We start from the raw sequence: 25,889 nt of genomic DNA, 5'->3' as shown, positions 1-25,889 counted from the left end.
GTAAAAGAGGCTGGAGAGAGACCCCTCCCCTTTACACCAGCAAAAAGGAGCCATCCGAGAGCTAGGAAACAGGCCCTCACCAGACACAAGTACTACTTCCCAGTCTCCAGAATTAGAAGAATTTTATAAGAATTATAAAAATTAAAATTTAAGATTAAAAAAAATAAGAATTAAACTTAATTATAAAAATTAAATTTTAATTTAATTGTAATTAAAATTCTTTTGTTTACAAGCTACTCGGTTCACAATATTTTGTTACAGCAGCCCAAAGGGGATGAGACATCATCTAAGAACATTCTTGAGAACGGAAACAATTTTCTATTTTTGTTTTACAGTAAAAAAGAGGTGACAATGACGGCATTATTCTTACAGCAATGACTTCTAAACCTTTATCTCTGAAGCCCTGACCCTGTTCGTCCAAATTCTAAACACACTAACTTCCTACCAATTGTTTCTGCTTGAAAATTTTGTCATCATCTCAAACACCGGGTCACATTGAGAAAATTCCCATCTCTCCCCCTCAACCCCTGCAAGCCAAATCAGCTTCCTATTTTGATTTTCCAACCCTAGTCATGCAGCCTTAAAATCACCATATTCTTCTGTCTATTCTATCGCTATTGTAATGACCTTGGTTCAGGCTCTTAATAATTTCATTTGGTTGTAAAAGATTCCTCACTGGTTTATGTGCTTCTACTTTTATCCTTTAAACAATGGTAACTGAAGAGTCTTCCTAAATACCAATTTTCTTCTGTCACTCACAAATTTAAAAAATTTTCAATGCCTGCAAGATAAAGTTGGAAGTGAGACTGATATTTAAAATTTATAGAGATGACCTGGAGGGCTACGAAGGTGTCTCCTTCTCCCCCCAACTGCTCCGTCTGCAATCCTTGTGAAGCCACAATTCAAAGTCTTTATGTGGTAATGCTCAATCAAACTTGGCTTCCATTTACCTGTTCATTCTCTCTTCCTTTAAAACACATGAATCTTATGTTCTCTTATGCTGGTCTGCTAAACATGTATACTCCTCTAGCCAACCTCTTTTTGCACTACACTGTACAGTGATGATAACGCAGAATGTAAAAAATATTTTTATATTTAAAGTACAGAATGTCTATCAAAATACTGAACAGTGTAATTGATATCACACACATATATGACTAAAATGAGTGTAATCTTATGTTGCTCAGTTAATTGAATGCTAAAAGGCTGCACTGTGCTCTCATTTGAATGATGCTGGGCAATATGTATGATAACGCTGCTCAGGTTTCCTTTATTATCATTGTAATGTTTTCTGGTGAGTAACTGTCACCCACACGAGCTAAAAAAAAAGTGAGTGATAGTGCTGGATTTGGTAGATCCCAAGGAAATGTATTATTGTGCAGGATTTATGGCAGCTATAAGAGTTTCTAAGGGAATGTTAAGGAAACTAAGAAGGTATCAACAAACATTAATTTAATAAAGCTCTCTGATATTATGGAGGAGGATATAAACATTACCATTTCCTGGGAGAACTGAAAACTAACTATAAGAGGAGTACCTAGAGGGCTGGCCCCGTGGCTCACTCGGGAGAGTGCGGCGCTTGTGATCCCCTTACCAGTCAGGAAAAAAAAAAAAAGAGTTGTATCTAGAACAGGGGTACCTGTTTGTGTACTTCAACCATGAAAGAAAGTATGGTTGAAGGCCTGTCATGACTTCAGAGGATGTAAAAAGCACAGGAAGAGCACAGGAAGAGGGACTACCAATGTGCTAATTGTAAGACCTATCTCCACAGAACTAAGCTACACCTATTCTGTATTGTGCTCAATACTAACTCTCCCATTTCTTTTTTTTGTTTTTGTTTGTTTATTCATTTGTTTCAAATATTCATGAGATACAAAGCTGATTGTCCCCACTGCTGCCCATGATGTGGGGGCTAGATTCATATTGGGGACACACCCATTACCAGAAATTGCTTTTGTACCCTTTGTCCCCTTCCAGTTATCCCCCAACCTCGCTCCCCTTCCCCCTCTCCCCTCAACTTCAATTTGTAGCCCTAGGAATGTTCCTTCCCTCTGTTGGATCATGACACTACTGTGGTCTTTCTTTCCTGCCTTCCTTTCTCTCTTAGCTCCCACAAATGAGTGAGCACATGTGGTATTTATCTCTCTGTGCTTTGCTTGTTTCACTCAACATAAGTTTCTACAGGTTCAGGTTCATCCATGTTGTTGCAAGTGGGAGTATTTCATTCTTTTTTATGGCAGAGTAGTATTCCATAGTGTGCGTGCGTGCGTGCGTGCGTGCGTGCGTGTGTGTGTGTGTGTGTACACACCACAGTTTCCTTATCCACTCATCTATTAATGGACATTTAGGTTGGTTCCATATCTTGGCCATTGCAAACAGAGCTGCAATAAACATGGGAGTGCAGGTATCCCTTTGACATGATGATTTCCATTCCTCTGGATATATACCCCGAAGAGGGATTGCTGGATCATATGGAAGATCTATCTGTAGTTGTTTGAGAAACCTCCAAATTGTTTTCCAAAGTGGTTGTACTAATTTACAGTCCTACCAACAGTGCAGTAGTGTTTCCTTCTCTCCACATCCTAGCCAGCATTTGTTATTCACCATCTTTTTGATTGTAGCCAGTCTAACTGGAGTGAGGTGATAATCTCAACGTGGTTTTAATTTGCATTTCCCTGATGACTAGTGATGTTGAGCCTTTTTTCATGTATCTGTCGGCCACTTGTATGTCTTCCTTTAAAAAATGTCTATTCAGCTCCTTTGCCCATTTTCTAATTGGGTCATTTATTTTTTTTTTTTACTGTATAATTGCTTGAGTTCTATGTATATTCTGGATATTAGTCCCTTGTCAGATGCATAGTTGGCAAAAATTTTCTCCCACTCTGTAGGTTGTCTTTTCACTCTGTTGATTGTTTATTTTGTTGTGCAGAAACTTTTTAGTTTGATATAGTCCCATTTGTTTATTTCTACTTTTGCTGCTTGTGCTTTAGGCTCATGTTCATAAAGACTGTGCCCTGACCTAACTTCTGAAGTGTTTCACCTATATTTTCCCTTAGTAATTTTACGGTTTTGGGTCTTATACCTAGGTCTTTAATCCATTTGGTAACTCTCCAATTTCTAGAACTGCAATCCCCAGCAAAAACTGAGTATGCATGTAATGGAAGACATACCAAACATGGGAACCTGTTCTTCACTTAAGCAAAAACTCAGGATCCTGTTCTTATATGAATCCATCTCCAGGTGAAGCCTACAGCAGGTCAAACTCAGCCCTCATGGTTCTAGTCCTTAGATGTGTTCACATTACATGAAAACAACGTGGAAAATTGAAGTCTTAGCTTACTTCTTCTAGGTTATGCTAACTGCAGCTCTAAGCTAGACTTTTTAGTTATTCCTCATTAATCAGTTACTGTAGTTCTCTTCCTGAAATCAGCACCTACTGTTAATAAAGGTTTCAAAATATTCAGAGCAGAATCTATCATTATTTAACTTTTCAAAGTATTGGCTACTAACACCAATCTGAAGATTAATGGTTGAACATCAAGTATTTTTTGTCAACTGTTATATATAAAAGACTGGGACAGTAGGGTTGATGACTTTTACTACAGAATGGTAAATATATTTTGTGCACTTCTAAAAAGTCAAACTCCCTTTTGGAATTGTCATGAAAGAGAAAAGAAACAAAAAACTTTCTATTTGTCTCTTTTTAGGGTGACTTTATTTTAAAGTCCACAGAAAGATCTCAGAAGGTAAAGAATAAATTTACCTTATTTTCTTCTAAAAATTTCAATTTGATAGAAACATCACTGCGCATTTTATCATATTTTTCCTTATGTGCTTGGAACAGATGCTGTGACTGCTCAATCTTTGGCAGAGTGTTTGCATCACGTGGTCCAAGATTCAGTTCTTCCAAATCAGTGCGATATGCATCATATTCAATCCTGGAAAGAAGAAAATAAGTGAAACACACCACAAAAACACAGTGAAATATGTTCAAGAGATGGGTTGGAAATATATAACATTCAGTCTCACATTATGTAATATATAAAATTCTCATATTCTATACCTTATGCTTTTGAAATCATTACTTCTTTAAAAACAAAAAGCTATTCATGTAAGAATATGGGAAAAGCTACTTCTTAATCTCATTAACTATTCCTTCCAAAGTACAGTATTAACTGACAAGTAAAATTTCCAAAATTAAGAAACCAGTTTAAAAAAATAGATGGTAAAATCTAACAGATGTCAAAACAAGATTAAGGGTAGAGATTAATCCCCCATGCGAATTGGTTAACATTGACGAGGCAAAGCAAGTGAGGATAACAGACTTTAAAATGGCCTACTAAAACTAACAGGTAAAACTAAGTTACATTGAGATCCTTAAATTATAGTCTAGGTCAGCAATGCACAACAGAAACACATGTAATTTAAAGTTTTCTAGCAGTTACATTAAAGTAGTACAAAGCAATTTCACCTGTTTTTGAAACAATATATTTTATTTTACCCAACATATCTAAAATAGTATTGCAACATATAATAAATGTAAAAATTGTTAATAAAACTTTACATTTGGGGGGTGGATACTAAGTCTTTGAAATACGTTGTGTACTTTACACATCCAGTACACTCAATTCAGACGAGCCACATCTCAAGTGTTCAAAAGACACATGGCTACTGTATGTGATAGCACAACTCTAGACAGATTTCTGTAACATCAGTATTTAGAATATGACAATGGCTTCTATTACAGAGCACTTACCACTTTGTGTCCCCTGAGATGCCTCACCCTAATATTCTCCCACCACTAATTGAAATAGTTACCCTACCACCATCACTCTAGGATACCACAGCACCTTATAATACACCCCTACCATGGCACCTGTGTAGGTATAGTACTACTTTGCTTAACCAGTGACTTATCCAGCAGCCTTAACTATTCAGTACTCAGCCTAGAAGAAGCAAAGTGACCTCTAATTTAGTCAAAATCAGAATCACAAAGCTTATGCTCTAAAACTAAAGCTCTTTATTCAGATATCTATAGTATGATTCACATTTCCTATTCTGGGAACTAAGAATACTTTAAATAACACGAACCATATTGTAAATATGACTTCAGAAAGAATACATCAGTCCCTCACATTGAGCCTAATTTATTCTTAACTCACACTGAATTTAAAAAATTTGATCTTTCAGGACCAAAAGAGGATCATTCATTCATTCACTGGTATCCTGATTCACTTTCCATGTTCCAGGCACCATGCTAGAAAGTACAGCTATAAAGATGAACAGATAAGCTTATCCTCAAGAAGCTTATAGTCTAGAGGAAGAGGAGCATGTAAATGATTACAACAATGTAAAAACAACGGTAAAAGCTTACTGGGTGGAGATATTGGTAGAACATGCCAGGAAGAAAATAGCATGGACAAAGACATAGACTTGTAAGATACTATGATACATGTGGGAATTAATTCAGTATGTTAGTACCTGAAGTTGGAACACAACAATGGAAGGAATTAACGTCAGACGGTAGGCATAATTGAGATTAAACAGCCCTACAGCCCATGTTAAAGGGTTTAGATTTAATCCAGTAGGACAAGTAATGGGAAGCCATCGAAGAACCTTGATCTGGCATGAAAGTGACATGATTCTATTTGTTCAGGACAGAAAGATGACTCTAGTGGTAGTGTAAGGAATGGAGGATGGACTGGAGTAGATTAAGAAATCAAAAGGAAACCGACTAGAAGACCATGGACATATGAGAAATGAGTCACTGAATGAGGACAAAGGCAATGGAACTAAGAAAGAGACACAAAATATTTAGGAGGCAAAACTGACTTGGTAATAATAATCCATGGGTTCAGTAGCCAAACTGAATGACCACTCTGACCTTTACCGCCTCTAATGTCTTGACCTAGTTATTTCATCTCTCTGTGCTCTAGTTTTTCTTTTATAAATGGGAATAATAATCTCCACAAAAACTTCCTATATATAAAGCATGTAGGACACCTGGTAATAACTAATACCTTTAGAATGCTTATTATTATGGCCAAATTAGAAGAGGGTTAGCTAAAAGCAAACGTACTAAAAACAAGAAGAAATAAAAGAGAAAAGAGTAGAACTAAGTAAGTAGTAATGTGTGATGATTAAATGTGTAGACAAACAAGCTCCAATAGCCTTGGAGCACATTTCTAAAAAGTTGTGATTAATTTATACATAATCACAGTTAAAATACTGACCTTATATTTCTTAATTTTTACATTCAGAGTTACTAGATGCTATCAAAGTAAAACTTTCCATAAGAGCTTCTCTAACAGTGCTCCTTACCACCAAGAAGAGAAACACACTACATTTTCAAAATGCAACTTTTCACTTCAAGGTTGCCAGTCTTAACTGAGTCCATATCAACAAAGTTAGTATGGTTACTTTAAAACTTATGTAAACTTCTAGAGAATAGGTGTCCACATCTGAAAAGTCTTGACTACAACTGGCTCCCCTGTTGGTGCTGCTGTGAAGTGCTGAATGGGTTGTTATAAGACTCTCTATACACAAAGCACCAGAGGGCTAGGAAATACTTGCACACAATGCATAACAGGGAGTATTAAAAGGCCACCCGGGCATTTGCTTAAATTACTACTTTTTGTGCTGATCAAATAGATGACCCTTGCCCTAAAAGTCAGTAAATTCTGGTTATAACAGAGGAAAAAATTCAGCTACTGAGAAATTTGTTTGACTTGAATACTTTAATTCTTTTTGAATATTATCCCTCAGTAGGCAATGTTGCACTGTTACAACTAGCCAGTTCCTCAGCTACTTCATAAACAACAAAAAAAGTCAAACCCCAAGCTAAACGTAATGAATAAAATCATATATTGTAATTTGAATAAGAAAAGATAAATTATGGGGATGGGGGTCATTGTTGTTGCTTGTTTTTAAAGTTCACACAGAGGTTGTTTAAAAGTTTCCTTTAAGTAACCAGCTACCAAGTACATATAACTTGATTTATAATCTTGTTCAAAAGTTCCAAACAAACCTATACAAGTAAATTAAGATCTTATACGACATTGTACTTCAAGTTAGATTTCTCATTATAAGATATGAAAATTATTTTTCATACTAAGATATGTAAGTTTTAGATTAATCCAGTTCAAGTGTAAGGCCTAATGACCAAGAATAAAAGATAGGGAGCTTTGCTTCCTCATCTTGGCTTTGAAACTGACTACAAGTGAGTAAAACATTTAACCTCTAGAGCCTTGTTTTTCTCCTCTGCAAATTAAATATAAAATATTTTGTATATGAACAGTGACTTATCTGATAAATTTGGCTTTCTTTAATTTGGGTTAATAGTTTAAAAAGCATGGTGGAAATAAAGGCTGAAGAGAAAGATACTACATCCTAAGTAACTAAAATATATTTCAGGATAGGTAGAAAATTACTAAGTAGAGAAACAAACTAGATTGATGTAGTTCTTAACTGGGAGGTGGTGGGGGTATTTTGGGAACAAAACAAAGGAATTTTCATTTTCAAAACCCATAAACATCAAAACAATCAGAAAGACTAGAAAACAAGAATGCTTAAGGTGATTAAAGAGATAAAAGAAGAGTATTCATTATAAACAAATTAGGACATTATGAATAAGGAACAAACAAATTTTGAAAAGAACCACTTATAACATATACATAAAATTTTTCATTCATATACCTACTGAATCCTTTGAAAAATATAGACAATGTCCATAAAAGGATTTAAATAGAGACTGGAAAACCAACTGCTTGGAATGTTATTGAAGGGATTCCCATTGAATAATCAAAACAATTAAGAAAAGTAAAAAAAAAAAAAAAGATCTAAACCTAAATAAACCACACAGCCCTATCCCTGCTCTTCTCCCACCAGACATCCAAAGCTGTTTGTTTTGACCTTCATTTCCAAGTTCATCAGAATCTCACATATTAATACTAAACTAAAAATTACAAACACATCATGGGACAGAAGTATCTTTTCCTGTGAAAACATCAAATTTACTTTTCCAAGTCATTTAGGCTCTTACTTATTTAAGGCATAAGGAAATATATACAGTAGTGCCCTCTTATCTGTGGTATCAGTTATCTGCAGTCCAAAACAGGTTAGTATAGTACAGTACAATAAGATATTTTGAAAAAGAGAGGCCACATTCATATAACTTTTATTAGTTATAATTGCTCTATTTTATTATTAGTATTATTGTTAACTTCTTATTGTGCGTAATTTACTAATTAAACTATCACAGGTATGTACAAGAAAAAACATAGTATATATAGGGTGTGGTACTATCTGAGGTTTCAGGCATCCACTGGGCATCTTGGAAAGTATCTCCAGAGGATAAGGTGGGACTACTGAAATTAGGAATAAGCACTCAATTGCAAAAAGACTAGATAAGTTTGGAGTTTTCATGGGCATTAAACTAGGGCAAGAGGCCAAAAAGTAAAGTTACGCTTCTAAAAGGGAAAGTTTCTAACTATGCTATATAAAGTATAACAGAAAATAAGAATTTGAAGTATTCAGAGGAAAAGAACTCAAAGGGGACTAGAATGATACTTAAAAAATAAAAGTAGCAGAGCATATAGGGAAAAAAATTGAGCCTGGAATCAAAAAGTGAAAAATGCTATAATGGGTCTGCTATTTTCCAGACATTTACAAGTATTTATTAATATGTGTTTTCTATATGTATATGAAATAGAACATATAAAAACACTGCATTATAAACAGTATATGTAAAGTAAATATTTAAAACTTATATAAAAGGAAAATTTGAAAGGGTTTGAAGGCTGGTCATAATCTGGATAACTGGAAGATCAGGGAGTTGGTATACACAACATAAAATCATGGTGTCAAAATGAGCTTGCACATTCAAGAGGTACCAGTCTGGCTATTGTAGAAGCAGTGTAACTGCTTACATTGGGAAACAGTGGTAATAAGGATGAAAGGTAAATTTAGGCCAGATTACAAAGAACCATCTAGTATCTACCTCATAGAACACAGGGCCCTGTCCTCTTCTAAAGAGGCTGGATCTGGGAAATCCTTTATTTCCCTATTCCCTAGAAGGCAGCGTTAGGGCACATAACCAAAACTCAATTAGATACTCTCAGGCAATTATGCGAGTATTCAGGAAATTATATACAGTAGCTGTGCACCTTCAATTACCAGAGGCACCAAGCATCAGGGTCCTAATTAGATTCTTCTGAGGTATTACTTGGCTTTGGTTCTTACCCGTTTCCAGAATCCTGTTCTTGTCCCTTTGTTAGTTCTGTGGGCTATCCTATACCCTTCCAGTACATTCTTTTTCTGCCTATATTGGCCAGAGTTGGTTTCTGTTGTTTGTAACCAAAAACCTTAACTCAATTACATGCCATGTGCAAAATGAACAATATAGTAAAAATGTATACCTACCTGGCACTTTCATATTGTTTCACAGTTATCAACGTATCTTCAATTGTTTTATTCACCAAAGTGTTCACACTGGCAATGAAAAAATTAATGGCCCCAAGAAGAGTCTCTCCGTTTTTAGCCAGTAGCTTCTGGGTATCTGCGTTATAGCCAAATTCTTCCTAAAACAAAGAAGTCACCTTAACTTATCCAGTAGTAAATTAATAAATGTGACTAAGAAAATCTCAAACATATCACTAATGGGAAAATATATGATTGAGAAATCTACTTATACAAGTTTTACTTTTTCTTTCAATCTTTAAGTAAATAGGAATCTAAATCAGTTAGCTATATAATTACCAAAAAAGTCTAGTAAACCAAAATTGTCATTGGCTCAGATACATAGCTAATATCTAAATAATTTTAAAAAGTTAAACTACTTTGTACTAGAAAGAATATTTTTATTTCTACGTTTTGTTTCTACTATAGTATAAGCACAGCTGTTAGGAAGAAAACTATAGCAGATTATTAATCAGAGAAACTATAACTTTCCCAACCAAATTAGGTAACAACTGATTAAAACTTTCAGACATAAAACAGATTGCAATTTTTTGTGTTTTGACTGAACCTCCTCAAAGTATAAATATTAACAATATACATTTCTTTGTAAACTTAGTGACCAGTTGACTCCCAAGCTCAGGTCTATCTAGGCACGAAACTGAGGAAGGATCACTCAACACCAGATTTAGTTCGTTCTCTCTGATTAAACTGAGTCTTGGCTAAGTAAACATTACACAAGACTTCTTCAGATATGGCAAGAACTACCCCTAAATGTTCAGCAGAAAGCCTTCCAGGAAGTCCAAGTTTTATTAATTAACAGATTAATCAGAAACACATCTGACCAAAAAAAAAGTTGATCATATTTTATTGTAAGATGTATTATTCAATTTGAGAATTTTCCAGTTTGTTATACGACACTTTTCAATTGCAGCTGGGAAAAAAAAAAAACACGTGATATTAACTAGGACCTTAGAAGATGCAAATTTAATGCTAGTGCTATAACTATAATTAAATTCCTAGGTGATATTCAATAATTCAGTAAACAGCAGAAAAGTAAAAGTATTTTCCATTTCAGAGAGGCCCACATAACTCTTTACTCTTGATGCAGTCTTCAAAATTTTATAGATCTTGATTTGCAAATATTGACAGATACAGGATTATATAAAATGAATATCAATCAATGTATGTAAAAACTAAAATGAAAGGCAGGACATCTGCAGATTTTTTCACACCAAGTTTCTATAAGGTAAGTTACACACTGAAGTCTAAATAAACATTACTGGAAATAGAATAGTACAGGAGAAAACATATTTGTATCTTTTAGAAAAAATAAACAGAACACATTACAATTGTATTTATTACCTTTAATATTAAAAGGTAAAAGGCAAAATGAAGAAATCAACAAAAGGAAGAAAACATGAACATTAGATTTATATAAATACAAAAGTTCATAAAAAGTAAGGGAACCTTTTCTACTCACTGTATAACTAAGTATGTATCATTACACCATACCTCTGGTAACATTGTGTTCATTTCTAAAAGTTCTTCTCAATACCCACAAATCCACATCATGAACTTAGAAAATGCCAAAACTCCTAATTTAACCACAGGGAGATCTATACAACCTAGAAGGCTGCTCTTTCACAAAAAAACAAACAAAACTAGAGTCCAGCAAAATGAAATAGGAACAAATTGAAAAGTTATACAGGAGAATTTGGAATCCTGTATTTACTTACAGATGAGAACAGGCTTAAATTCAAAGCAGACACAAAAGTAAACTGACCTTGTTCTGTTTCATGAATGTAAATCTCAGCTATAATTCTGGGAGGAAAATGAGTATAAAACTTAAGATTTAATGTATAATCTGAAAACTCAACTGCCCAGAATAAAAAGCTTTTTTATAGTATAAGGTAATAAAAGATATAAAATAGAGCACTAATAAGAAACAAATGAATATACATATTTATATACATTATAAATATACCTTTTTGGCACTGAAAATAAGATAAAATATGACTTTTAAGCCTTATTTAGTTGATAACAAGTTAATAATTTTAGTATTCTCAATTGGATAGGGGTGTTTTATACATTATTATAAATTTCCTTAGCAATTACAAATAAACTGAATATAAAATAACCAAAGGGTATACACATCAAGAAAAGGGTTGAAGTTCTAATCTGCCACTGAAGATGGAATGTCAATACAATCCCCTGATCTAAAAATTTGGTTGCTTTATATAGAAAGAAAGCAAAGTTTCAAAACATTTGAATTTTTCTTTAGCAGCTCCTACATCATTTACATTTACCAGATGCAAATGACTACCATTTTCTGTTAAATTTATAACTTAGGAACAAATAGAAGGATTTGATTGGACCTAAAATAGCTAGTTTTATTAACAGAAATTATTACCTAATTAATAACAGATCAGTTATTTTAAACAATAATACAGAGCAGTAAAAAATTTAAATCACAAGTGTTAATAGATGACAATTGACAGTAATAAGGATTGTACACTTTACAAGGGTGAACTTCATGGTATGTAAATTATATCTTAATAAAAATGCTATTTAATACAAACAAACCTGGAATACATTTGTGGAATGGACACTCTGCATATGAATTTGCCTTCCCTGCAGGCAATGCCTCTGCCAAAATTACCATCCATGGACTTAGAATGTCTTACCCACCATCACGATATTCTACACAGCACTGTTTCTGATCAAGGAACACACTTCAGAACAAATCAAGTACAAGAATGGGCCCATGCTCAAGGAATTCACTGGTCTTACCATGTTCCCATCATCTTGAAGCAGCTGGCTTGATAAAACAGGAGAATGGCTTTCTGTGGTGCTGTTGCTTTCAAAGCCAGGATTCACAGCTACTACCAAAATTTTTTGTTTCCCATTCCTGCAACCCTGTGCTCTGTTGGTCTAGAGATCTTCGTTCCAAAGGGAGGAATGTTTCTACCAGAGATACACAGTGATTCCATTGAACTGGAAGTTAAGATTGCCACCCAGCTACTTTGGGGTCCTCATGCCTCTGAATCAACAAGCAACAAAGGGAGTTACTTTGCTGGCTGACATGATCGATCCTCATTATCAAGGGGAACTGGACTGCTACTCTACAATGGAAAAAAGGAAAAGTATGTCTGAACTGCAGAAGATATTAAGAGGTCGTTTAGCACTATATGCCCTGTGATTAATGTCAATGGAAAACTACAACAACCCATTTCAGGCAGGACTACTAATGGCCCAGAACATTCAGTAATAAAGGTTTGGGTCACCATTCCAAGCAAAGAGCCATGACAGGCTGAGGTGTTTACTAAGGGGAAATGAAATATGGAATGGGTGGTAAAAAAAAAAAAAAAAAAGGTAGCTATAAATACCAGCTATGATGTTTTAAGCATTTACAGAAATGAGAATTGTTATATTTCCTTCATATTCTGTTATGAATGTGTGTGTATATAAGGCAAACGTCTTTGTTTTCTTCCCTCTCACATCCCCTTGTTATAAGACATATTAACTTTATATCATAGTATTTATGTATTGTTAAATTTTTACAGCATAGTATTTAAGTTACAGAATATTAAGGAAAAAAGTGAACATCACCCAAGGAATCTGTATTCTCTTCTAGGGAAAGGGTTAGTGTGTCTTTGTATGGAGGCTAGTAGTATCATGTTAGGTGGGAATATAAGTTGTTATTGTCTTTATTTGGAAATTAAGTATGCTTTAAGGAGAAGTATGAGTATAGTACCATGTTGACCAAGTGTGGACTATAACAGTTAATTTTATGTGTCAAGTTGGCCCAGCTGTTTGGTCAAACCCTACTCTAGATGTTGCTGTAAACGAACAGATTTTGTAAATGTGATTAATATTTACAATCAGTTGACTTATCCCCCATAATGTGAATGGGCTTCATCCAACCAGTTGAAGACCTTAAGAGCAAAAGACTGAGGTTTCTTGGAGAAGGAATTCTGCCTTGATTATAAGACAGAAATCCTATAAAAAAAAAAAAAATGCTCAGAATAGGCAAATATATAGAAACAGAACAGATAAGTGATCGCCTGGAGCTGGAGAGTGGGGAGAAAGGACAGGTGGGAGTGGGGAAGAGAAATGGAGAATGACTACTAATAGTTACAGAGTTTCTTTTTTGGGTGATGAAAGTGTTCTAAAATTGTGGTGATGGCTGCATGATTCTTATGAACAAACTAAAAATTGTTGGATTGCATACTTTATATGGGTGAACTAAATGATATGATAATTACACCTCAATAAGCTATTTAAAAAACAAAAAAGAAAGAAATCCTGCCTGAGTTTGGCCAATCCACAATCGTGTGGGCCAATTCCTTAAAATAAATCTCTCACTCTCCACACACATGCATGCACACACACAAACATATGTATACCTATGTACATACATACGAGTATATAGATATGTACATAGCACATATATATTTCCTATTTGTTCTGTGTCTTTGGAGAATCCTGACTGATAAAACACCACCCATCCTGTAATACTGATTCCACATTTCAAATATATTGCTAATATATTTTAGCTTATCATTACTTCTGGTTACTCTTGCATTTGTACTGTTAAAAGGAAATACTATTGATTCTACATTTCAAATACATTTCTTATTTATCATTACTTCTAGATCTTGAACTCATATCATCAAAATGCAAAACTTTTCCAAACGCTAACACCTCATAATTTTGTTGAAAAGAAGATGGCCACATTCTTTGGTCCATAATTTTCATTTTTTTATTTATAAACACCAATTAGAATGTTTAATCCAATAAATTTTATTTCTACAATTACCTATTTCCTTCAAATCACCTTTGTACACACACCTGCTTTTAGCATTTGTTTACTAACAAACCATATCAAGTACATTTTCGTACACAAACATCATTAAAAAATAAAGATCATGTCTTTTTAGCAAAATAGGATGATCCAGATTCTTGTAGAAAAATGTTGCATGGTGAATTCATTCCTATCAAATGACTAAATAGATAAAAATACCAGTGATGGTAAGTTTTATGTGTCAATTGGGCTGGGCCACAGTGCCCAGATATTTGGTAAAACATTCTCGATGTTTCTGTGAACATGTTTTTGGATAAGATTAACTTAAACTGGTGGACTTGGAGTAATGCAGATTACTCTCCATAAAATGGGTGGGCCTCATCCAATCTGGTGAAGGCTGTTAGAGAACAAAGACTGACCTCCCCTGAGAAAGGAGTTCTGACAGCAGACTGCCTTTGGCTTCAAACTGCAACTCTTCCCTCCGTCTCCAGTCTGCTTGCTTACCCTGCAGATCTTGGACTTACCAATCCTCCACAATCACATGGGCCAATTTCTTCAAATAAATCTCTCTCTATATCTTACATCCTGTTGGTCTTGTTTCTCTGGAGAATCCTAACTAATACAATCTTATTTCCTTTTTGTCCTTAAAAATATATCGTTTAACTTACTGATTCTTGAATTTGAGAAAAATTATTTAGCATACAACCATCTGAAGACTTGCACCTTGAGAGTTCACTTATGTTATCAATATTGCCATCATCATTAGAGTTATTAGTGCTGTGTCTCTGCAGTCATCTCATTTGTCTCATGTCTTCCTCTGGTATTGTCTTCTCTTTGCCATTATAGGCAGAAAATAAAAATTCTAAATTTGCAACTGTATTGCATGAACATTAAAAAAACCCACAGGCTTCTTTTTGGCAATGCAAACAAACAAACAAACAATTTCACTACTGCCTCATTACTCTAGGCAATTCCATCATTCTTTTGTTTTCTTACTACTGTAGTAATTTTTAACATGGTTGGAAATAACTGATGAATAATGATAAAATAATTCCTAAAATAATGAAATAGCAACATATTTTAAGATACAGGAAAATAAGATCATTAAAATCTCATACAATTTTTGATTTATAAAAAGGTCCAATGGAACCATATGGTATTTGCAAGATAAGAGTTTTATTCTACTAAAAAAAAATTATAAATTTTCTCATTGGAAGACCTCTAAAAAAGAATAAGAGTCACAACAATATCAATCCTTATAAAGAATTAGAAATGCTCAAACAAGAAACTTGAAAATTAAAACTGGTTCCAATGGGCTTGAATACTGAGGATTAATCTTTCAGTTCTGTAAAAGAAGGATTTGCACATCTTAAAAAGAAAGACAATAAAAGTACCTACTAGCTAAGATTGTTTGAGCATTAAACGAGCCAATACACATAAAAACCACTTAGAACATATCTGGCACAGAGTAAGCCCCCAATCTATGTTAACTGTTATAATTAATAGAGCCTACTGGTGTAGTATCTCTGATAACATTGCTGTAACACTTCCATACCCTGGCTACTTCTCTTTCCACATCTTGGGGATTTTTCTCTGGGCCACAGACTCTAAAGAATACACTTAAAGAGGCAAAAAAGAGATCATGAAAAAACAGACAGGCCTGGATATAAATTCAAGTTCTACCATTTATTTGTTTTGTGATCTTACAAAAATTACCTAACCTCTCTTAGCCTCAGTTTCTTTATAAAATGAGGATGATATTTCCTGCAATATTGTGTAGCTAAATTATATTACATAATAAATGTAAAGCACCCAGCCCAGTGCATTTAAATTTGTGAGCACTCAATAACTGTAGCTATTATGATTCAGCTTCCCAAATATTAGATTAGTTTTTCTTTTTGTCTGTCTAATGGCTCAGTTAGAATTGAATTTCAATAGTTTTCACCAAGGGTCTAGGACAAAGTGATTTAATGCTCTAAATTATCTAATTCTTCAAGTTGTAAATCTGTAGGCAAGGGATACCTGTACTTTTTTGCTCCAGGCAAGGAAAAGAAAAGAAAAAAAAAACAAAAACAAAAAACCAAACCGAACAAAAATACTCCCCAAAATGGACATAAAAGTAGTCATTTAAGTTATTAAAAGAAATTCTTAAGAATACTTTGCTGAATACTTATACAGATATATGCAGAAAAGAATTTCATTCTAAAATTCATAATTTATAATGATTTCAGTAAAAGTCTATCATGAATCCAATCAAGTTAGTTACTGTTTGTTCAACACACTTGGAGATTTTCAATAAGTGCCTAATTTACTTTTTACCCACACCAAAGAATCATACATAGCTATAATTCTAGGCTCAGACAAGCTGAATACTCTTCTTTTTGCTTCTCTCTAACCTGGTTCCCTTCTGCTGAAACCTCCAGCTATCTTTTCTAGGATACAACTGAATTACTATGTTGACAGAAGTCAGCTGGACCTTCTAAAAGATTATACGAAATATCTTAAAAGTACACCTCAAAATTCCAATTTGATTAATAGTTCAGCAAGTCATAAATGTAACAAATTACCTCTTAGAATACTTCTATTACCAATTACCCCCTGTCCCTAATTGTTATTCAAAATAATCTTACATGGAGTTCTAGTGACTTTAAACTCAGGTCAGCAAATGCATCTCCAAGTTGCCTTTGGGTATGCACCATCTGGAAAAGCTGGGTTGACAATGTCTGAGCCAGTCTTAGAATATTTTCATATTTTTTCTTGTTATCTCTTAATATATCAATCTGAGCTTCAAGTTCAAGGTCCACAGTTCTTGAGCCACGGCCTAGCTTCTCAGAGATAATTTGTCGAGTACACTAAAAGTGGAAAGATATCATTTGTTTAGGAAGGAAAAAAAAGAACAAAAGAAAAAATAATATAGCAATCCAAAATACAAATTCTAGAGCTTATGGCATATACTATTTTTTGGCTTCAAGAGAGTTAGCCTAACAAACAAAATTGTTAGCTCCCTTAGAAGTTAATCAAGACAAACTTCCTGACACCTTCTTTATTCTCATCAACTAAGGACGTTTATGAACAATTTTTTTTTTTTTTTTTACAAGAGTTCTTTGTTAAAAAGTAGAGAAATTCTTAACTACATAGAAAATGACAAGACATGTGAGAGGCCAAAACCACAGAAGGGGGATAAAACTATTACTATGGAAAACATACAAACAGTCCTGGGAGATGAAATTCACATCAAGAAAAAAGTTTAACTGAAGGCACTGTGATTTTAATGAGGAAAAACCTCAGCAATAAATAATGTTTGAAATGGTAACAAGATAAAGGCAATATGTCAGTCATTCCCACACTTTTCTTCCACACCAGGATTTTCCCTATGCAATATTATCAGACACATTTACTCTATCTAGAAACCAAAGTATGTGGTACCTTTTAGCAACCAACATATAATAATCTGCTAAAAGTCAAAAAGCCAGAATTCACTGAAGGAGCTTTGCAGACTAGGCAAAATGAAAGAAATGTCTACTGTTGTTTGAGCTGCCATTCTTTCACAGAAATAATGGTTACAAGCATGCAGTAGGGGTGAAGTTTAAATGAGGAAGTACTTTTTGTTTCCAGGAAGTTAAGGTAGTGGGAAGAGTAAGGTGATACTGATTATATAGCAAATTAAGATAAATCTGGACACCTAAAACAAGTTTTGAAACTGAATTTACAGAGCTTGTATTTCAACACAGGTAATTATACATTCTTAAAGGAAATCTAAATAATCTGGAAATAAGAATACTACAGATTGCCTACATGGAGCTTTGTAAAGAAAGCTGTAGTGAAGATATAAAGTTGCTATCCATTTCTCCACTCATCAGGGTTCCAGAGTAAGTTTCCCACATGACCTTGGAAGAGCAAATTTTTATTTAAATTGATGTCTAGTGTATACTGAAATTAAAATACAAAATTAAAGATCAGTACATATTATAGAGCAAGTTTAAAACAGAAGAAAATTAAGAATCTAAGATCTCTAACCTTCCTCAAAGTCCTTGAAAATGGAGACCACTTATAATGAGCTGGTGGTTCTATTTAATTTTCCATGTAAATTAAGAATTCATTTTGAAGATAAGAAGACAAAAGAAGCTAAGTTAAAGTGGCAAAAGGAAGCTGAAGTAAATTATTGATCTCCTACTTAGGGGAGGGTGGATGAAATAAAGTGACAGATAGTGTACAAAATACCATGAATCACCAGCATACTCGCTAATGAATTTACAAGATAATCACTGTGTACTCTGAGTATTTAAATAACAGCAAGAGCCTTTCTGTAATGCAAAAAAATGAATAAAGACATTTAAGAACAAGCAAAAGAGTAAATTCATGGCAACAACTGACAGATATAAAAGGGTTATTAAGATGAAATATAGAGAAGGGAGCATAAAAGGAAAACAAACAGGGGAAATAGGTCGACCAATAAATGAATGAGGCAATATGACAAGAAAAACAGGGATGAGAGTTTAAAATACAATGGTTTAAAGACAAGAAAACTTAATTTGATAAGGGTGTAAATGCTAATGGCACATTCTTAAACATTTTTTAAAAAGTGTTTAATTTTTGAGAAAGATGGCAAACAGCTCTGAATGCTAAAACCAAGATTACTCTTAAACAACAAAAAGACCTCAAAAACACTCTATTCTAGACTAGGAAAAAACAAAAACAAATGAAAAGATAAAACCAGAATTAATTATTCACAACTATTTCTGCAGATGAGAATAAATAAGGAAATAGATAAATTTTGGATTCAAATTTTGTGAATAAAATCAGGTAGATTAAAATAATATTTATGAAGATGGATTCAAGGCCTAAGCTTAAAATTACTCCAATTATATACTTGGTTTTAATCACCAGACTGGTCTTGGGGCCAAAACTAAAAACTAATAATGCAGTGCTAAATATGCTCTTTGAGGAAAAAAACCTTAAAATGTTTGCTATAGAATAGAAACAGAAGAAATTAAAGGTAGAAATCACAAAGGGTAGAGGATCAAAGTCATAGCCAAAATCAAATTACTCAAGAATAATCTGGATAACAAGCATAGTCCTAAAACAGCCAAATCAGAGTAAGTACTTGAAACAATGACAATGAATGCCCAACATTAGCTACAATTAGGACTGAAAAGGTCAAAAACCATGAGAACAAAGAGTCATGTAGACCCAATAAGGTCACTACACTCAGCTTTTTTTGGTTGAGAGGTGTATGTCAGCCTAGACACACTGGGCTACAAGCTCCATAAAATCTCATAAGTCAAAACTTTTTCTCTTTTGACCTAGATAAAAATATTCAAATTAAGTTCTGATAAAAAAATTTTTCATTTAAAAATTATGTGATCACTTTGAGGAAAATGATGCCTCCTTCGCATAATTTACACCATGTGTACAACATTTTAAAGAATGGTCATTTTCATTAACACAAATTTTAAGAAAGGCTGAATGCGGAAACCTTAATAGTGATTCAACTCAGATTATTGTAGAAGTAAGAGATGGAAGAAAAGGAACAGATAATGACACATACATATATGGGAAAAAATAAATAAGTAACAAGGAAAACACCAACTAAATGACATGAGAGGAAGGCTCAAATAAACAAAAGCTTAAACTTTAAGAAATACGTAATTTGTGATTACTAGGGTTTGATTTAGAAACAAGGCCTGTATTCTTTAGGTTCAAAATGTGTGGACATAGAATAGTAATAGAAGCAAATTTCACAAATAAATAAAGGAATGGCTGAATAAATAAGTTTAATAAATAAATGAATAGAGAAGTGAAATGAAGACAAATTCCAAGTAGTAGGCAAACATAGCCTCATGTTTCAAAGTTATAGAAGTGTGAGAAAGCATACATTTAGGAAATCTCTGAATAATTTTGTATGTATCACTGAATCTTCAGATAGAAGAGAGAAGTAGTAGAAGACAAAGATAGAAAAGCAGATAGGGGTCAGATTCACACCATTCTAAAGACATGGGGATCAACTGGAGGATTTTAAGCAAGAGTGAACCACATTAGGTGGAGTAGAGTATATAATCTAAGAGAATTTGTTAAGAAGCTATTACAGTAATGTGAGAGAGAATATTAAGGAGTCCATAGGATTTAATGACTGACTGGACACGTGAGATCAGCAAAAAGATGGAGTAGAAATTTGTGAATATTTGGGTGAACCACTATAGTACAAGGGAATACAAAGGCAAAACAATACATGGTATGAGAGAATCTACATCGTTGAGAATAGAAAGGACAATGACTTAATAGAATGTCCTGAATGAGAAAAAAGGATTAAGCAGTCATCACTTTTTGAAGACTACCGTTGGCATTTCTCAGATTCTACACTGACATGAGCTAAATAATTTTTGGACAGATTCATGTAGCACGTTTCAGGGCACTTTTACCATCTTAAGAAAACGTGTACTTCTGCAAAGGATTTCAGATCATATTTTAAAGTATTAACAGAAAAAATAAATTCACTTCTGTATTACTCTTGAGAAGACACATAAGAGAGAACTGCTCTGTACAAAAATACAGAAAATTCCTGATTTACCAACCACCAGACCCACAAATGATTGGTGAACATAGAGAGAGCTGTGGCTAATGCTCTAACATGAGCTGCTAGGACTTTCATCCATTTAATTATTAACACTTAACAAGTCTACTGTCTTGTTCCCATTAAGATTCAAGGGTACTAAGTCGATTTGAAGCTTACGCTATTTGTAATACATCAAATACAGTACAGACTAAATAATTTGCTTATTTGTTTTACAAAGAGCATAAGAAAAATAACCACCAATTACTCTGAAGCAATGCAACTAACAATGTTAACAAACTTTTGAGACCCAATTCATTTGCAATCTGGTGCTGCCTGTACAGTTAATGCTTAGTTACTAGAATAAGATAAGAGAATTTCAAACTTTGGAGAACTAATATACCTCTCTTGACCTTCGATTGCTATAAAGTATCAAAGTGGGGGGAGGGCAAGTATATCTGTAGCAGCTCTACAGTTAAATGTATTCCAAGGTAGTACATTTCTTCAATCATGTAAATTATGTCAGTTAATAAGCATTTTAATAACTTTTTTACTCTTTTGTATTGACTTTTTAAATAACATGCAGAGATCAATAATAAAACAAATACTTCATTTTCTAATTATATTTCCATGTTTAGATGGCATTATTTTCTCATATATTCATATAATTACAGTATATTATGAATAACATACAAATGAAAATTCTTAGGACCATGTAGGGTAGAAATATTAAAAAATTACAAACCTTATAGGTGTTTAGACTCCACTTTCTAACAAGTTCTAACTTTTCCATTGCAGGATTTTTAATTTCATCTGCTAGAATAACTGGTCCACTTTTTGTCTGTGTTCTCTGGCCACCTGCATGATCATAGCAAAAGATAAAAACACAATCCAGATAAAGCCAAGTAGGGAAAGAAAACAAAACGTTGATGCTGTTGAAATTAAACCACTTATGCATTTAAAAAATAAAAAGGTTTCCACAAAGTGAAGGGCTTTTCTAGAATCACTGAAGATAATTTCCTAATTACTTAAAAAACGTTTCTGTTCATTAAACACAAATGCCATGTGGTATGTCTGTCTTCCTTTAAAAAAAAAAAATTCTGCCGCAATCAGCCTTCTTTTCTATATAAGCTACAGTTTACTCCAAGAAAATAAAATTTCCACAACTAATCTTATAATCTAATGACCCTAAAAAAGAACTACCTTCATCAATAAAAATCTAAAAGTCCACATAATCCCCATAGCGACCTCCTTTCACTGTACTACGTAGACCAGAACAACAAAACATTGCTATCATTTTGGAGGATTTGAAAAAGTAGCTGAAATTTCACGTATTCATTAAAATTATCTTAACACCAGTATGACTGGCTGGGTTGAAACAAGAGCTACATTGTACCTCTTTTTTCTCAAGAGACCAAGAAAAAAAAGGCTAAAAAAACCCAGCCATAATTAATAAAGGCAGTGTAAAGTCCTGACAATGTATTGTTCCAAATTAAAAATTCATGACATAAAAGCAACTCTATAACCATAAAGTTCCTAATAGTAAAATATTTTTCATAGCAGAAAATGTTTCCTAAACGTTTATTATACTAATGACTTGGAATAAAAACTTTATATAATTCAAAAAGAACAATGAAATAAGGAAAAGAGAAAAAGTTGTAAAAATGGTTTTAAAAATTTAAGGTCAGCAAAAACAATTTCTCTCAGTTATTCCTAGAGCTGGACCAGCTTTTACGACAGATTTACCACAGTCTAAGATTGTGAACTACATATAAGAATTTACAAAATTTTCATAGGCACAAAATAGAAATGTTAACATTTCATATAAAAAGAAATGTGGAGCTCATTTTCTCCCCATTTTTACAGACCAGTAACATTAAAGTGCAGAGCAAATTCAATGCAAAGATATTGATTTTTCCAAAATATTTTTCACTGGGTATAACTCATAAGTTACAGTCTTTTGTTACAATCTGCATACTATTTGTAAGTTAGCTGAAAATAAGAAGACTCAACCTTTTCCACTTGATCTATTCCCAATAACAAACAGCCCAGTTGTTGAAAGTTCCTTTTTTGTTTAATTGAAAACAAAGGGCAGAGCTGCAAAGCTGGGAGTTGAGGATCAGATAAGTGAACATATATTTTCCAGACCAAAGAAAGAATGATTTAAAACAAATCAAATTTTACCATGTCTTTAATCTTAAAAATGGATTAAATTTCAGATTTGTGATACGACCTAACTACTTTGAAAAGCCAGAAAGACAGGCAATGGCTAAAAAGATCATTTCCCCTATTGTTAAAAAAAAAAAAGAGGAGCAGCCACCAAAATAGCCAGAATAACACACACCTAAGAATATAAAGCAAGTGATTATGAAACTGAGTGAATTAGTTTAGCTTCAGCAGTAGCAAGAAGGGCTTTATCCAATCAGCGCAGTGAATACCTGCAGGAACTATTAAATCACTTCCTTGTTGAGCCAGTCGACTAGCTGCAACCCTGCTAGGAGACATAACAGATGGCAATGGTGGTGCTGGGGAACCTGAAAAGGGTAGACATTTAACTGTGAAAATCCTTTTCCTCCTCCACACACTATACATTTTGAATATAGGTTTACTGACAGTTCCTTTAAAATATTCAAACACTAGACTAGGATTAAAAACTGGAATTCATACATTTCCTTTCTTGCAGGAAAGGACTAATAATAAATGAACACTACCAGGCTGAGTTCTTATATGAATTTTTCACGAAACTGACAAAACCAAATAAAACATAAATGTATATGAAGAAATTTGGCAAGATCACATCTAAAGAGGACTTTACCTGGACTCTGCTATTTCCAAAATCAATTAATAGAATGTGATTAAAGATTTCATAACTTGCTATTCTTCTGTACAAAGGAAAAGCTCTTCAAGTAAAAATCCAAAGGCATTAAGGAAATGTTAATGAATTATAGCCTTCACAGGAATTACAAATTTCAAATCTTAAGTACCGTAGATCATTGCTAATCATAGTGTAAATGCAGGAGACCTATATCAATTAAGTCACTTCGAAACTTGTTATACATGCAAAATCTCAGGTCCTGCCCCAGACCCACTGATCCAGAACGTGCATTTTCACAAGATCTCCAGGTGATCTATATGTACTTTCAAGTTTGAGAAGTGCTGATGTTGAGTGTTTTCTGACTGATCATAAGTATCACTCCTGGAGCTTTTATACTTGGGACACTCCACAAGATCTACTGATTTTCAGTGCAACAGTAATCTATAGTTTTTTAAAAGCCACTCATGATTCTCAAGCACAGCCAAGTTAGAGAACCAGCATAAAGAACACAATTTTTAAATGAAACACAAATGAATTTTAAATTCTAACTCTGGGTTTGAAATTCTGGCTCTATCTATCACATAGTATCAGAAACAGCCTGGCAAATTACCTAACATCTCTGAGCTTTAGTTCACCATGTTACTATGAGTTATCTACATAGTAAGAAATATGGACTACCCTGTATTGTTGTTAATGCCCAGCATCAAACCAAAGAAAAGGGAGAATAATTAAAAAGAAGTTGAAAAAAATATGGAAATCCTTCCACATTTAGCTGAGAATATTTTAATGTCTGTAATGTACTTTTATTTCAATTACACTCTTCCCCATTTCTCTGGAAAACATATAATGTACCAAATTCATAAATTTTCTAATAGGAAAGAATCAACATCCACTTTTTTTTTTTTTTTAACTTACAATTAGTAATAATTTGTCATACTGTAGATATACTAAGTTCTGATGTGGAAACAGTCACCAGTTCTAACAGTGTGAAAACCTTAATTTGGACTGGATCTCACATTAAAATTCAAACACGCCATAGACCTACATAGACTGACACTACCTTTTCAAAGTAAGAGATACTTGTCTCTTTAAATCTATTGAATTATAAAATTTAAAACTGGAAGAAATGACAGAAATCAACTAGTCTGAACTTTCACATTAAACTATAAAAAAAATGAGGCCCAGAGAGGATGAAAGTTTCTTATTAGAGATTCAGATTTTCTAAATCTATACCATAATTTCTCCATTATTAAATTCAATACAGAAAACAATAATCTGTAAGTTATTTGCTGAGTTGGAAAACATTTTTATAGGTAATCTAGTCCAATCATCATTTTAAACAAAGAATATATTTCTACTATCCAAGGAACAAGGACTTTTATTATTAGAAAGTGTTAAATAAAAGAAGAATACTGTAGTTCCATGTCTTGACCCCAGGAACAGAGCTCTGTTTCTTCTAGGTATTACAGTTCATTAATCTTGCATGAGAAATAATACCATGGCACAACATGAGCTGCGTATAATATATATAACAAATGATACATAACTTTTTTACAAACTAAAGTTGCAAATGATATGGTGCTGCGGTAACTGGGACTTCAGCTTTTTTGTTTTACCTTCAAAGGTAATTATCACTTCTTTGTATCTTCAATATTCTAACCCTTTAAGCTACTAATTTAATTACCAGAATTATTCACTAATACCCAATTTTTAAAAGTTCTTAAAAATCCAGGATCTTGCATATTGATGGAATTAGGGGAACAAGCTCTGTTTCATCTCAACAACAGAAATCTAGGAATATGAATAAATGTATGCAATGATTGAAGCCCCCCATTAAAATAAAACCTACGTATGAGCTTTGATTTATTCATGACTCCCACTATTACTGACTCTGCAGCATATTTGTTGTTAGGCAGATTTCAATATTTGTTATTGTTTTTAGGCTGAATTTAAAGATAATTTCTTCTAAATTTGATCTAGACAGAAAAGTAGATGGTTAATATTCTTCTTGCAGTAACTGTTCAAGTGATAAAAGGCCATTATTAAGTTATCATTCAGTCATTTTTCCAGAGAGTTAATATAGTCCTAATTCCTTTAATATTTTTTCAAAAAACCTATTTCCTAAATTTTAATCATGTTGCTGTTTCTCACGTTCACTCCAATATATCTACATATATCTTTTAAAAAGGGCACTTAAAACAACTACATTTTCCAATAAATGCTTAACTAATCCGAGTATGGCAGATTAATGATCTTTTTAATAC

General features: G+C 33.4%; 1 protein-coding gene across 7 annotated transcripts in view; it reads right to left on the bottom strand.

Moving 5' to 3' along the window:
• ARFIP1 (ADP ribosylation factor interacting protein 1) overlaps positions 1–25,889 on the bottom strand; it is a 109,740-nt gene that overhangs the window by 20,114 nt on the left and 63,737 nt on the right. For 6 of the 7 annotated variants that reach the window (XM_063107826.1, XM_063107830.1, XM_063107825.1 and 3 more), the window contains 5 exons: positions 23,249–23,344; positions 21,556–21,668; positions 16,891–17,112; positions 9,421–9,578; positions 3,764–3,938 (listed from right to left, as the gene is read on the bottom strand). In XM_063107826.1, coding sequence (XP_062963896.1) covers positions 3,764–3,938; positions 9,421–9,578; positions 16,891–17,112; positions 21,556–21,668; positions 23,249–23,344 — 764 coding nt within the window. The remainder of the gene's footprint in view (positions 1–3,763; positions 3,939–9,420; positions 9,579–16,890; positions 17,113–21,555; positions 21,669–23,248; positions 23,345–25,889) is intronic. The other variant, XM_063107832.1, reaches the window with a different exon arrangement.

The sequence above is a fragment of the Cynocephalus volans genome, chromosome 9 (assembly GCF_027409185.1).
Source record: "Cynocephalus volans isolate mCynVol1 chromosome 9, mCynVol1.pri, whole genome shotgun sequence".
NCBI classification, from domain to species: Eukaryota; Metazoa; Chordata; class Mammalia; order Dermoptera; family Cynocephalidae; genus Cynocephalus; species Cynocephalus volans.
The sequence above is the reverse complement of the archived record's forward strand: the minus strand, read 5'-3'. Positions and strand labels throughout refer to the sequence as shown.